The sequence below is a fragment of the Cheilinus undulatus genome, linkage group 10, assembly GCF_018320785.1.
Source record: "Cheilinus undulatus linkage group 10, ASM1832078v1, whole genome shotgun sequence".
Lineage (NCBI taxonomy): Eukaryota > Metazoa > Chordata > Actinopteri > Labriformes > Labridae > Cheilinus > Cheilinus undulatus.
In genome coordinates this window covers 38,607,879-38,623,484 of record NC_054874.1, presented here as the reverse complement: position 1 = coordinate 38,623,484, position 15,606 = coordinate 38,607,879, and the positions used below count along the sequence as shown (strand labels likewise).

Here is a 15,606-nt window from a genome sequence, read left to right as displayed (position 1 = left end):
TCCCAATTCCAACTGCAACCGTTTAATTCACTTGAGCAGTTTTATATTTTTGCTCACGCCTCAGTTGGCCTTTCTGCAGAAAATGTACAATTACTGTTCAGCAGACTTGGCTATATGCGTGCGTGCCGGCGCGTGCACGTTTTGACACCCACCAGAGTTCACCTTGTCTGCCCCTTCTTGTCTGTTGGTCTGTCTCATTTCCATGCTCCAGATTGATTCAAATTAAACTGTCCTTCATGTTCTTATCACATTCACCCTCAGTGATTACAGACCGGTACAATTACACACAAACACACCAACAATAACAGTGACACACTAACGGCACATTCTCACACACTGCACCGCTATGGTCGTGTTGTCAGCATCGACAGCGACAACATTTTTATTTGCTAAATGTCTGGAAATGCAATTACTCTTCTGTCTGGGTATGTGTACATATGCATGTCTCTGTGCATTGAAGTGTGTCATACTTACAGTGAAGTGAGTGAGCGAAGGCCGCTGAAAGCATCGGCTGCAATGTCAGAAATCTGGTTCTTACTCAAATCACTGGGGAGAGAGAGAGAGGGGAGGAAAGAGAGAGAAGGGATATAAGTGCATTACCGTAATACACAGTAATGGGGTCCATTCATGAACGTCCTAGATCTGTCTGACAAATGATCACAAGAGACTACATCAACAGAGGTCAAGGCAAGGGGACAGGATGAGAAAAGTAAGAAGGGCTGAATGTGTAAGTAAATGAGGGACAGAGTGATGGACAGAGCAAGGGAAAAAAGATGAAGAGACAGGAGAGGGAGAAGAAGCAGTGGCATGTTAAGTGCAGTTCATGTCATTCACTTCCACCCCTGTAAGATATATTATTAAACACTTGAGGTTATAGAGGTGTGTGTGTGTGTGTGTGTGTGTGTGCCTGTGAGAGTGGATGTATAACCTTCCAACCTTGCACGAGTCTGCAAGTCTGGCATTTTCAGGCATTTGCATGATAAGGACATTTTTCACCAGTGCTCTTTATGTCTGTGGAGTGTGTGACAGAGACATGTGTGACATGACCTGTGTGAGGGACAGAAGGGTGTATGAGGGTATACATGCTGGGTTACACTTCAGATAAGAGAAATAACCTTCTTTAAAAATACTGCACTATTGAGTCTGGAGTATGAAAATTTTATAGGCACCAGGTATTCAGTACCTGTTTGCAAATACGAAAAATTAGCTCCCTTTTTTTCTGCAAATTGTAAATTTCTGTAAATTACTCACTTAAATAGTTCCCTGAAACATGAGCATATCCAGAAATATGTGCAGGTACACAAGTATGCACCATGTACAGAGGCTTATATCTCAATATGCACAAGTTGGAAACAAGCATATGGCTTCTTCCCTGCATGTCTTTCCCATTCATTCTAAATAGGGCTGAACAATTTTGGAAAAGTAATCTAATTGCAATTTTTTTCCCCAAATATTCAAATGTTTGGGACATCTAGGAGGGCCTGTTGGGATGCAGCCTGGGCCTCAGCAGATACCTAAAGCCATCCCCTTGCCTTACCTTAAAACTGGGCCTGATGTGGAATGAGCTTTGCTTGAAGGGGGTACAGGTTAGTATGCACATGGGTCACATCCAGTCTGCCTGCTCTGGATTCAACCCAACCCTCAGCAGATACCCAGAGCCATCCCTCTGCCTAACCCTAACCTGAGGTTAAGGCCTGCAGAGGAACAAGCTTGACTTGAAGTGGGGTGGGGATGATGTGCAAGTTGCTCACATCCAGTTAGGCCGCTCTGGATACAATCCAGGCCGGGGCTGATACCCAATGCCATCCCCCTGCCTCACTTTAACCCTAGGTTAAGGCCTGCAGAAGTATGAGATTATAAGGCCCTTCAAACTGAGATTATCTGGAGGCACATTCCAAAGTTACTGTTATGGGAAATCTCCAAGAACTTTGTGACTCATCAGCAAAATTTGACTAAACTAATATAATAATTTAATATTGTTTCAGTTCTCTCTGGTCCTTTTATTTTTGGAGAGGATTTCGCCACTGCCCCTTCTAAGTCTGGAAAGAGGGCACTAGAAAACGTGGGGTACGTGCAAAACTTGAGTGAGTGACTGACTGAGCTTACCTCCCCCCAGTTTGTACAGTCCCATTCACACTTGCACAAACTCTTTAAAATATCATGAGTTTACCTGGGTGAGCTGCATGTGTAAACACAAACAGCACTTATCACCCTGACTTTACCCTGAAATTGTTCCAAAGTACTTTTCCTCTCCCCCAGCCCTCCACTGACTGACAGGTAAGCTGTAGTAAAAAAGTCTGCAATGAGGGACAAGTGTTAACATGGTTGCATGTAGGGGAAGGGCTTAACACTATATATCTGTAGTGTAATGCATTTAAGTCTTCTGTGTGGATTTAAATCACTGTAGGATTCCTCAGAACTACATTTAAACTATTTTAACACTTGTGTCATCAAAATTTGAAGCATTTTTTTTATCTAATGTTTTGGTTTAACTGATCTATAAACAGAAAATACACTTGACCCTTGCCTTTGAACTATGCATTTATATAATCTTATTGTAACCAATAATGAGAAAACCCCAGGAAAAATGGTAAATGGATTCTAGCACTGCATGTCTCTCTCCTCTGCAAAGGCCTTAAACTGGTGATCTCTGTCCCAGCTTTTGCTGTCAACAGCCCTTATCTCAAATTGTTGTTTTATTTGAATGTAAATGCTTTAAAACTGTATTTTTTTATTAATTCAATTAAGCAATTAAGCCGTCATGCACTATTGTTGGTAAAGCATTGTTTGATATCTCTTCACTTCTTTAAATCTGTATTTGTCAATAAAAAGCTTTAACTATAAGTTAATATAAAGGTTGGATGTATGCTGTTAGTATGTCAGAGCTGTAGTAGATGTATTTTTGGGCTTTTATTCCTTTAATTTGGTAAAGCAGTGGATAAAGTCGGAAAATGATGAGAGAGAAAATGGAGACTGGCATGTAAGAAAGGAGTTAGATTTGTGCCCAGATTCTCCAGTTTGAGGACAAAGACTCTATACATGGGGCACAGGGACATAACCACTATCCCTGGGGTTCTCAAACCCTTCAGCCCAGAACCCCCAAAATAAAGGTGCCAGGGACCAGGGACCCCTACTGTGTCTGAAGGTACTCAAAGCATAGTTGAACACAGCCATGAAAATTACAGAATAGCTGTGTGCAGACTTAGGATTCTTTAAAATACTACTTTAATTCTGACATAAATGTAAGCAAATGACCACATTTTAATTTTGCATTGAACTAATCTATGCATATATATTATAAACAATGGGTCACATATTCAATTTGGAATCATTTTTAAATATGCTTTGTGTTTTGGAAGGCATGTGGTGACCCCCTCTCAGTGCCTTATGACCCTGCAGGGGGTCCTGACCTCATCGTTGAGAACGACTGCACTAGTAACCTTGCAAAGCAGATGGATACGCCCATTTCTGTGTTTCTCACTGGTGACTCCACCTTGTAAAGCTCCCATCTCAACGGTTTGGACCCGGTCAGAAAGTGACAGGACCAATCAGCGATGAGTGGGAAGTACTTTCGGGTGCGGTGGAGTTGTGACGTAAGCAAGCAGCAACAAAAGGCTGGTGTAATTATGGCGGAAGAGATTAGCGTGGATGCTGCTAAAGCGCCAGTTATATCAGAACTTGACAACATTTCTTCATTAAAAGAAGAACAAAGAACAGTATTGAGTTGTTTTCTTTTCAAAAACGACAAAAGTCGTGTACTAACATGTCTGCAGTCGGCATTGTTCGCAGTAATGTGCGGTTCTCTATGGAGTTTAGTCCTCGGTAGGAGCATCATGTGTTTTGTTGCTCTGATTGGCCCGTAAAGGTGACAGACAGAATGTTCATCCAATCACCCTCCCAGTTTTTATTTCAAAGGTTCTGCCCTTTTCCAAATGCTGTCTATGAGAGGTTTACCAGATGGATGTGTGAAACAAATCTACTGCACTAGGCCATCAGCACCCCAATCTCTCAGTTTAAACATTCCTCTGTGTAAATTAGTCTGCTTAATTTCTGCTGACTAACTCCAGACTTGGGATTTCCCCAAGGCTCTACACTGGATCTCCTTTTGTTTTGTCTTCATCAATCTTTTATGAATTATTCTTTAGGGCAAAAATTACAGTTAATTTGTCGTCACTGACCACAATTAAACTTTACTGATTAAATGCAATTTACATAAAAGACTGAAGGAGTTAATTCAGTAATCAAGTCAGTATGCAATGTCATATCTAGTATAACAAAACTAATGCTCATGCACACATTTGAAGGATGTCTAGATATATGTCGGTCTGTGTTTTGAAGTGTGTGTTTGTTCAGACTTACATTCTCTTGAGTTTCTTGTAGGCAGAAAAGGCTCCAGCAGGGACGCTTTTAATCAAATTCTGCTCCAAACGTCTAAGAAGAAGAGAGAAGCAAAACAAAAAGAAGACAAAAAGAGAGACGAGAGGTGAGAAAAGGGGCATAATATGATCTTACAAACCTTGAAAAAAAATAATTAAAACAGCTCATTACCCCTTAAATATACAATGGGGACATTTAAATAAAACTTCAAAAGCAGCATACCATGCATAAGATTATCAGCTAATTTCCCTTCTTTTCAATATTTAATTTCACCAAGGACAGAGAAAACATTGGTTATTGAGGCCCTGCTTTACCCCACATCTGCCAAACACATGGGAACAGAAAGTTCAAAAGGTGGCTGTTCCAATCAACATCTACACATTTTTTTTCTGCAGGGTGGTCAGTGCTTTGCAGCAGGGGCTGAGCAAGGTCACTCAGTGTGAAATGGGCTTACAGGAGACCAGCCAAAAACTGGGGCATGGACAAAAATTTTTATTTGCTTAGCAATAGTCTATAAAAACAGGTACGACGTTGTGCATAAAGGTTTTCAGGACAAATTAGGTCGACCATTTAGCTGACTAAATCTAACTCAATGTCATTAAATCAATTAAATACAGGTTGTGATGCACATATGGACATTGGGGATGTTTTCAGATAAAACCAGTAGTGGTAAATACTGATTTATTATCTTCAGTTTCACTTATTCACGTATTTTTTTGCCTGGACAATGTATAAAGTACTTTGATCAAACCACAACAATCTCTTCTTTAAGTTTCATCTCTATTTTAATTTATGAACACATTTGATTCTTCAACTTTTTTCAGGCTGTTGGCCAAAGGGAATTTATTACCTCTTTTCTCTGGAAGACTGCAGACTCATTACACCATACTGGTAGAATTTCTCTATTATCATATGGGGAGCCATCAAAACTAGGCATAAAGCCCACTGCTAGGGAAAAGTACAGTTAGTTTACCCTCTGCTCCCCTGATGATGTAGGCAACACCTCCATCTATGTAGCTCATGCATTCTTAATGTCTCTGTGTTGCTGTGGTTAAAAGGCAGGAAGGGAGTAGGAGAGGAAAGTAAACAAGGCTGAGGAGGGGATGAGACAAGAATAAAAAGTCATAGACGTGCAGCGAGAAAATTAGACGGAAAAAGGACAAAGGTGAGGGGAGAAATCATAGGAGGGGAGTGGGAAAATGGGACAAGAGAGGAGAAATCAGAGGAGTGGAAAAGTGTGGACGATGAGGGAGACGAGAGGAAAAATCAGAGAAGAGGAGGAGGATGCGGTAAGGTCCCAAGGCCAGCCACAGGGTCAGCTGTCAGAATGATAAATGGGAACTAATCCACCCTTCTTCTTCCTCTCCTCCGCCTCTCTTGCTTCCACCCTGTCTTGTTCTTGACCTCCATCCTCCATCCTTCTTTTTTCTTGGTTTTATCTATCTATCTATCTATCTACCTATCTATCTATCTATCTGTCTGTCTATCTATCTATCTATCTATCTATCTATCTATCTATCTATCTATCTGTCTGTCTATCTATCTATCTATCTATCTGTCTATCTATCTATCTATCTATCTGTCTATCTATCTATCTATCTGTCTATCTATCTATCTGTCTGTCTATCTATCTATCTATCTATCTATCTATCTATCTATCTGTCTATCTATCTATCTATCTGTCTATCTATCTATCTATCTATCTATCTGTCTATCTGTCTATCTATCTATCTATCTATCTGTCTATCTATCTATCTATCTGTCTATCTATCTATCTATCTGTCTATCTATCTGTCTATCTATCTATCTATCTATCTGTCTATCTGTCTATCTATCTATCTATCTATCTATCTATCTATCTATCTATCTATCTATCTGTCTATCTATCTATCTGTCTATCTATCTATCTATCTATCTGTCTATCTATCTATCTATCTGTCTATCTATCTATCTATCTATCTATCTGTCTATCTATCTATCCTGCCTGCAAACCAATACATTAGCCTACTGGCTAGCTAAGTAGATTGCTAAGTTTCCGTTGCAGTTGCTGTATCTTGCGCAACGTAATAAATGGTTAAAAATATATATATATATATCTCATATTAATCTTTACACCTATTTTCGTTTCTTGCTTTTCTGCTGTCTTGCTAACTAGTTACCTATATTTGCTAACTAGCTAGCTACATTTTTATTGTTTTAGCCACCTCAATATACTTTGACATCCATCTAAATATCTGTTTTGCTTGCCTGCTTCCTAGTTATCTTGCTAACTTAGATATTTACATAGATCTCACAATACACTGATTTCTTTAAGTTGTGAAGAATTTTAAGATAAACCAAGTGTAATAACAACCTTGCAAGCCAGTTAGCAAGTACTGTGTGACTAGTTAAACTAGTTACATTTACTTGCCTAGTTGACTAGCTCACTAGGTTTTTATTGTAGTTGTTTTATCTTTATCAACTTTAAAACTCTATCTATACAGTACCATACAATACAATACAGTAGCTTGCTAGCTATTAAGTACCTTTCTAGGTTTTCATTGCAGGTGCTTTAACGTTGCCACTTTACAAATTATTGAACTCAATATATGTTACATCTATCTGTATGCCTATCTATGCATCAACCCTACCTGCTTGCCTGCTATCTTGATGACTCGAAACCTATATTTGCTGACTAGCTAACTAGCTAGTTTATTTAATGACTAGCTAACATTTAGCTATAAAGATAGCAGTTCAGCTCAGGAACTTTTAGACTTTTGCACTTTAACTTTGTTTCTTCTATCAAATGCTTCCTTGTGATTTGGCTTTTAAACATCCACACCCCTCACAGTGTCGGTTTCTTGGCTCTTGTCCCTGTCTTAATTTGCAAAGCCCACACCTCTGGAGAGCAACAACAACTTAAGTCTGCTAAGGGGTCAAAATAAATCAAGAATTGGGACGTATTGTCAAAGACAACTGGGGTACATAATAGGCAGCAAATTATATCTAGAGGCTTAAAACAAGGTTGAGACAAAGACACTTGGACGCTCGATATCAATAGATGTATTAAGAGGAAGACATTGTAAGAGGCAATATAAAAAATCCATAAGGTGATACAGCAATTAAATAAAAGCTGAAACAGGAGATGGTTTTGGCAGGAGAACATGTTCCCAAAGAGCTTAGTCTCAAATGCAGTCAAAGGCCTTTAGTGAGCTGACTTTGGATGAACCTGTTTTGTAAAATTGCCTTATGGCATGCACACATTTGGCAGTGATGCTGCTTAACAGCATGCAGAATAATGACTTTGTCCATACTAGGGGACTGACAATATATCATTCTGTTACGATCTACTGTTTCTGACAGCATGCAGCATTTAGGCTTTATCGATCCAATGCTAATTCTGTGTGTGTGTCCTAGAGGTTTCATCATTTATGTTAGCTGTGGCTCAGTCACAGTCCATGTGCCCATGTGTGTGTATTGGACTGAAATACCAGTCTTGTTTGCACAGACAAAAACCGGTGTGTCTGCATATATGCGTGTTCATTGGTGTATGTGTCACTGTGAATCTATTACTTATGCTAGGGAGGTATAGCAGTATTGGTGTGGCGGTGCAGGGGAGAATTGCTTCCTTACTCACAGAGCAATCAAGCAGCTGTCCTCTATACAAACAAACAGGGTACAACGATCAATACGGATATCAAACACGTCCCACTGTGGCGTCTGTGTGTGTGTGTATGGGTCTGAATATGTGTCCAAGAGACAGACAGAAGGAGAGGCAAAGTGAATGACGGTGAAAAAGGTGTTTCGTTTCAAACAAGATGCCACTGCAAAACCCATACTTTGGATTAAAAGTAATGTTATAATTCATCATGGTGAAGAAAATGGTTATACCATCACAAAAAATGTGCATACTCTAACCCTGGCTACAGGCTATACATTTCAAGCAAATCACAACAGGACCCTGTGCATGAAGAAATAACATACTGCAGCAAATTCTAAGACATATGCACAGAAAGAAAACAAATCAATTTAATGTGCCTGTAACATGTAGGTAAGCTAAAGCAGTCTTACATCTCCACAATGCCCTCAGGGAGGTTGGCTGGTATTTCAGTGAGACCTTTACGACGACAGTCCACAATGTTGTTGTTGCAGCTGCAGGTGGGTGGACACACAGCTATCTGAGGGACACACGTTCTTGGTTCTGTCTGTGCTGGACCTGTGGATGGCAACATAATTTATCAGATTCTTAAAAGAAAAAAAATCACTTACACACTTTTAATATCAGCCAACTTGTATAGAGAAACATAGATGATTCCTCTTTGCCTGCAGCCACATTTGGGGGCATTTTAAACCAGAGATTATCATGCACAATCATCAAACTTTTAATCATTAGTTTTTAGCATTAAGTTATTTATCCTGAACATTAACTTTTCACTTCCATTAAAAACTGTTTCCATCAATGTCACTTTCAAAGTAAGAACATACAGCCTCTTGGGCAGGGGGCTTTTATTGTAAAAGGCGTCAACTAAGTGAAGTGGTCTACTTCTGGAGATCTGCTAGAATAATTAAAAACATTTCCATTATTTGCACATTTGAAGCAGTCTGTGAATCTTGATGGATGTGACTGGATTACATGTTTTACTCGAACTGGGTCAGGACCCTTTCTGATACAGAGCCGTTTTCACTGGAAGAAAAGGGAAAACAAGTAGTAGGAAAAATGAATTTAAACCATTTGTTTGTTAGTGGTCTGCCAGATGCTTTTGGTTAAATCTTTAAGTGGTCCAAAATGTAAGAATCATAACTTTCTAGTGATGTAAGGTGCAATATTTCAATACAACAGTTTAGTAAATTAATGTTTAAAAAAGGTGAAAGAAAAATAGTGATGACCAGGGGCGGACCACTTGACTTTCCCCGTCATAACTACAGTGATTGAAAAACACAAAAAGAATTTAAAGACATCAATTCATTAAGGGGACTGTGGGGAGAAGGATTCTTGAAAGAAAGAAAGAAAGAAAGAAAGAAAGAAAGAAAGAAAGAAAGAAAGAAAGAAAGAAAGAAAGAAAGGCCTGTTAAAGATAGCTAGAGAAAGTTTAGTCAAAAGAGCCCTGTTCTGGATCATGTAAGCAGAAGAGAGAGGCTAAAGGCTAATAAAGAGAGAGCACAGGCTGACAGTCTATTAGCAGAGAAAGCTGAATCAGAAGCCTATAAACAGAGCCTATACTATCTGCAGCTGATAACACTACTGCTCTTATTCTGCTCTTTTAGCTGATTATGTGCTCTACATGGTGTAATTCTTTCACTGCTGTTCACCTAATGCTGAGCTGTGTGGAGCTGATAACTACGCTGCCTTTACTAATGGCTGCTGTGTTGATTAAACTCTTTGTTTTGTATTCAACTCAATGCCATAGTCAAGTCTGTCAAAAGCTCTAGTGACTGCTGTTGCACGGTGCACACTCCCAGTGACTCCTTCTACAGGTCTCAAAAATTTAGACAGAACTGGGAATAACTCTGAGTTTCTTTGCCCAAAATTTATGCTAACCACAAAGATACCACCAATCAGGGAGCCAGATGATGTTGACTCAGCTGGCCATACTGAGGCACTGACGTTTGAAAAATTATGAAAAATAAATCATGCCGATGATGTCACACTTTGTCCAACAGTGTTGTGTTAACTATAAAGTGGTGTAATTAGGGCTGAATTTCACTCTTAAAGAACCAAAAATGTCAGTATTTTAATGGAGAAATCATTGTCACTTGGATAAAGCTGCATGGAGCCAAAAATGGCCACTTATTCTGCATATTATTTTTGTGTTTTTTCCTACAAGTAGATAAAAAAATAATGGTTGAAAACAATTAAAACCTTTTTTTAATCACTTCAATCACATGATCCCTTTAGGATAAATGCAGACCTCAAACAGTCCAGGAAAGGTACAACAGTGTGTTGTTATTGCTATCCAGTATGAACTTGAATACAGTGTGTTTATGTAAGCTCACCATTGCAGACAAAATCCTTCTTCTGCACATCAGGGACGTTGAGGCCCCTCATGTGGGCGGGGGCCATGCACTGGGTAAAGGGTGCCAAGCCTCGACGGGCTCTGAGCCAATCAGAGAGCCAGGACAGGTGACAGTCACAGTGGAGGTTGTTGGAGTGCAGACGCCTGCGAGAAATGGAGACAGGATTTAGGACACTGTGTGGGAGGAACCATTGCTATAATGGACTTAAATGGTAAATGGGCCTGAGCTTGTGTGGTCACCTGACTACTCTAAGGGCTTTTACACAACATTCACACTTATTCAGTCACACACTGGTAGTGGAAGCTGCTATGGAAGTGATCAACAGTATTAACTAACCCCATTCATACCCATCTATACACATTTACTCAAGGACACATCAACTAGTGCCTGCAAGAGCTGGGGATTGAAATCCTGCCTTTTCAGTTAAGAGACAACTCAACCACTGATCCACAGTTTAAGATGAAAAAACCCAAAAGAATTTAACTAAATAAACGTCTTATTGTCCTGAAATGTTTGCTCCTTCAGGTAAAAGTCTCTCAAAAGTCTGCGAAGTGATCTGAGGACAGCCCATAAGGAGTAAATGAATCTCAGTGCGTATTCAACTCGGTTCTATTTCTCACTCAGTTTACATCACTGGCAAGTTCATGAGGGCGCTGCTTGGGCGACAACAATGAAGCACTCACACACAATACATAAACTAATATCCTCAGCTCTCATTTCCCCAAGGTGTGCGACAATATGACTCCCATCAGAGCGAGGACACACATACACATGGCTGATTCACAATCTATTCAGACCGACAGAAAGAGGCTAAGACAGAAAAGAGGGGCAGAAAAAAAGGTTTAGGAATATAGATCATTGTTCTGTAAAGAAAATATTCAGACATGGGGAGGCCAGACACAAAGAATGTGTGTTAGAAAGGAAATATGAACACAAGGGAGAAAATTAGAAGAAGGAGAGAATGAAGCAAAAAACATGTGGAGGATCTTTCGATGTCTTTGGAGTATTGTTGCCATTTTTGTCTTCATTTTAAAGTGGCTGCCTCAGGTAAAAGGTTATCCTGTAATTATATAAGCGCCATTGTAGATCTTGCAACCTCTAAGCCCTCTAAAAGACATATTTTACTAACTTTGTTCACAGAATTTACAAAACAAAATAGAGGTGAGTAAAGTTCTGTTAGTGCTGGCAAATGCATCGAGGATGTACATTTAAATATCTGCATTAACTTATGTCTTTGGAGCCAATGTCCTTGTTGCTGGGCAAAATACACAGAGTGTACTAAAACAACAGTTTTCATTGGGTCTATTTCTTTGGCAGCAAGTTGTGCCAATCCCTGCTGTGACGTTCCAAATGTTGATTATATTGAGTAACCGGAACGCTGTTTCTGGAAAGATTTTCTCACTGGATTTTAAATGGTAACAACAACATTACATCTACCTTTGAAACCAGGATTACTATGAGTAAGTGCATAGTGATCCAACTAGTTTACCACCTAATTTGAGTCATATGTTTTTGTAAACTGTGGAAAGAGAAACCTGCATGGATTATTCCAAGCTTTGCATTGTTTAAATCTTTCTTACAGAATGGTACTCAAAAGTCCACTTCACCTCTGAAATTTTTAAGAGATTTCAGGATAGTCTGCAACAAAATCTTCCTGAGCTGCTCTTTTACACTTGATCCTGATATTTTGAGTTTTTTCCAATCAGACTGAAGATGAAGACTGGGGCAAGACATAAAGTCAAGTTAATCATTTTATCAATGCAAAGTGTAATTGTGCATATGCACTGTTAAAATAAAAGAGCTGAACAGAGCTTACTGCTACATCTGCTCCATGATCCCTAATCAAAGTAAGCTCTCTTTAAAGCACTTCTCCATGCTCATACTAAACAAGGCAATACAGGAGATGTGTCACATTTTGCTGTTATAATAATTCACCGGGAAATCACAATTTAATTGCTGTTTTGTCAGCTGTATTCGCCAGTGCTACATAGAAATGTTAGAATATTGGTCTGTCTCTGTGTGGCCAGCATCACACAGCAGGTGAGCCATGTGATGCTTTGTTAAAGCCCTACAAAAAAGGGCATGCTCTTAAACTTTATAAATAAGTCAAAATGCACAGCTTTAATGCTCCCCTTGTTGTGTTGTTGGCACCGGGCACATGCACCGACGCTAATATACAGGTACTTTGGGAAAAAAGCTGCTTTTGCAACCTTCCTCCACCCCAGCCTGCTCTGCTCTGGGTTTATTGCTGCTTTTCTCCCGGCCTCAGGCTTTCCTCATGGGCACAGGAAGAGCAGGAATGTGTGCCGTTCCTGCTTGATTCCTTCCTCATAGGTCTGCGGAATCATGCCAGACTTTGACCCGGAAGTCATTAATGCATGAAGCTTTGCATAAATTGCATAGTAATAACTATCAACAATAACATGATTCTCCCATGGTGATCTGGACAAGGACAGTGGATCAACAAAATGGTCCTCTTGAGTTATAACATAGTAGCTTCACTTAACTGTGGATGTAAATGGAACTATACTTTGCTGTTCAATGAAGGTACATTATCTACCTTATTGTTTCATCCTCTGACCTTACTGAATGTCATTTTCACACATGCTGATGTGAACCACCCTCACTGCACATTTCTGTCAATTTGAGGACTTTTAGTAACCATTCCGCGTGTAACAGCCTTGTCACAAATCCATGTGGCATTAATTGGTGTGCACAAGTGGAATGCTATAAGCATAGTGAAAGGTATGTTCAATAGAGAACAAGCAGGTGATGTTTCAAAGACCTCAGACAATGTGTGAGTAGTACCAGCTGGATTTGACACCTCAAGAGAGAGAGAGAAAGAGAGAGAGGGATGAGGAGGAGCAGGGCGGATGAACAGCAGAATGTCTTGTCAGCGTATTATATGCCAGCCGGGATATCTAGCCTTTCAGAGACAGGCCTCCCTTTGTAATAAAGCAGAGGACAAATCCTGTTATGGAACAGAGATGGGCTCATTGATGCTAGCAGCGGGGGCAGTGGGTTTTAATACTGCTCTCCCATTATAAATCCAGTTTATAGTCAAACCCCCGCCTGGAGATAGCCACGTCCCAGCCCACCCCCGGCTCAGCCTTAATTACTGACAAGTAGGATTAAAACACAGGGGAGAATGGGAAGAGGCAGGGGGCATGAAGAGAGTGCTGTGTTTGTGTGTACGTGCGTGTGCCAGCTGTGTTAGTCAGTGATAGGGTTTGTTGTCCTGAGCGAGTGCAGGGTGACTTAGGGCACTACACATGCTGCTTCTGTGAATGACTGTTTGGTATTTGTGTGTTTTTATTCTCAGTATTTGCTCCAGAGGGTTACCTCTTTAGTACAGTGAATCAAACACATAAACACACACACATGCGCTGATGGAAGCAGTGGGAGTTCTAATCTCTTCATTGGTTTAAGTTTCAGAGTGAGAGACGCCATGAGGGGAAGCCATTACTCTTAATGTAATAAATGGATTCCTTGAAGAAAAAGGGAGAGCAAGAAAAGAAGAGGATGAACAGTAGATGGAGAAAGATAGAAGTAGAGATGTCACAAGGAAAGGTGGCAGGGGAGATAAGCCATTTTATTAAGAAATAAGTTTTACCCTCTAATCAAGTCAGGGGCATCTCTAAACATCTGATTGAATGAAAGGTTTATATAAAAGCAGCTAATACAATACAAGGATCTGGGGGCAGAAAGGAAAACAATACAAAATTTAATAAAGTAAGCAGTGAATTGTTGGGAAGGAGAAAGAGGGACAGCAGAGGAGATGGTGGAGGAACAGCAAAATGTAAACAGGACTTAGGGGAGGGGCAGACAAGTACTAAAAAGGGACCATAGAAGGAAAACAGGAAAGCAAAAACATTTTTAAACATATGCAAATTTCTAGCAAACTCCTAGACAACCTGGCCCAAAAATCTTGGTGAGTTTCTAATTCACACATCTCTCAGAAATAGGTTTTTCTCTGTCTCAAGGAAGATGGGGGCTTGAGATGCAAGACATGACATAAATATACACCATGGGGTTGCTTGTATAGATGGCACCCCGTCTCACCGGTTACTTGTTGAAACCCTGATGCTGTTTGGTGTTCCCTATATTAATAGCGGTTTCCCAACTGGGACCTGGATCTAAGAATACTAGAGTCCAAAGTCAAGTTCATTTGATCAGCGTGAACACAAGCGCACTATACCAAAGCTTACTTGAGGAAGAGGTCTCCAGCACGATATTCATGTATTCTTGAGCTGTGAATGGGAATGCTTGAGTAAAGGGTACATGCCAGTGAGTAGAGTTGTGAAAGTAATTCTAAATGTCTTCTATCACTTTCTACAAATGTCAATTAAATGAAAACATATAATGTAAATTAAGCGAGTGCATAAATATTCACCCCCTTCCAGTCATTATTTGGTAGATGCACCTTTGGCTGCAATCACAGTGCTGAGTCTGTGTGGATAGGTCTCAATCAGACATGCACATCTGGACACAGCAATTTTACTTAATTCTTCTTTGCAAAATGGTGCAAGTTCTGTCAGGCTGCACAGGAATCTGGCATAAACATCCCTTTTCAAGTAGAGCCACAAATTCTCTATTAGATTGAGGTCTGGGCTTTAACTTGGCCACGCCATTGACTTTGTTGTCTTTAAACCATTTCTGTGTAGTGTTCGCTGTATGCCTTGGTTAATTTTCTTGATGGATAATAAATCTTCTCCCAAGCTGTTGCTCTCTTGCAGACTGGATAGGATTGTCCTCTAGGATTTTACTATATTTTGCCGCATTAATGTAACCTTTTATGAGTCTTCCAGGGCAGGCTACCAAGAAGCATCCCCACAGCATGATGCTGCCACCACCATGCTTCACAGTGGGGAAGGTGCAGTTGTGGTAATATGCAGTGTTTGGTGTCTACCATGCGTAGTGTCTTGTTTGATGGCCAAAGCAGTGCTAGTAGTAACTGTGAGACTTCTAGCACCAACTGGCTGGACCTCTGTTGAAATAGTAGAGTCAAATTATATTGAACATGATTGATTTATATAATCAAAAAAAGGATAAAACATTCAAGGGGGTAAATACGTTTCATAGCCACTGTAGATCTGAGTCGTTGTTATGGTGGCTTCTTCTTTTTTCTTCTTCCCAGATTCACAAAAAAACATGTGAATACCTCTACTGTATTTGACTGCACTTCTGCAAGTGTGCCTGAGTAGGAAATGAGGTCACTAATGTGAAAGCAGATCA

General features: G+C 40.0%; 1 protein-coding gene across 1 annotated transcript in view; it reads right to left on the bottom strand.

Moving 5' to 3' along the window:
• The window catches only part of slit3 (slit homolog 3 (Drosophila)), a 436,863-nt gene that overhangs the window by 100,217 nt on the left and 321,040 nt on the right, over window positions 1-15,606 (bottom strand). The window contains exons 8-11 of the mRNA XM_041797351.1: window positions 10,351-10,514; window positions 8,428-8,572; window positions 4,360-4,431; window positions 475-546 (exon numbers count right to left, since the gene is read on the bottom strand). Coding sequence (XP_041653285.1) covers window positions 475-546; window positions 4,360-4,431; window positions 8,428-8,572; window positions 10,351-10,514 — 453 coding nt within the window. The remainder of the gene's footprint in view (window positions 1-474; window positions 547-4,359; window positions 4,432-8,427; window positions 8,573-10,350; window positions 10,515-15,606) is intronic.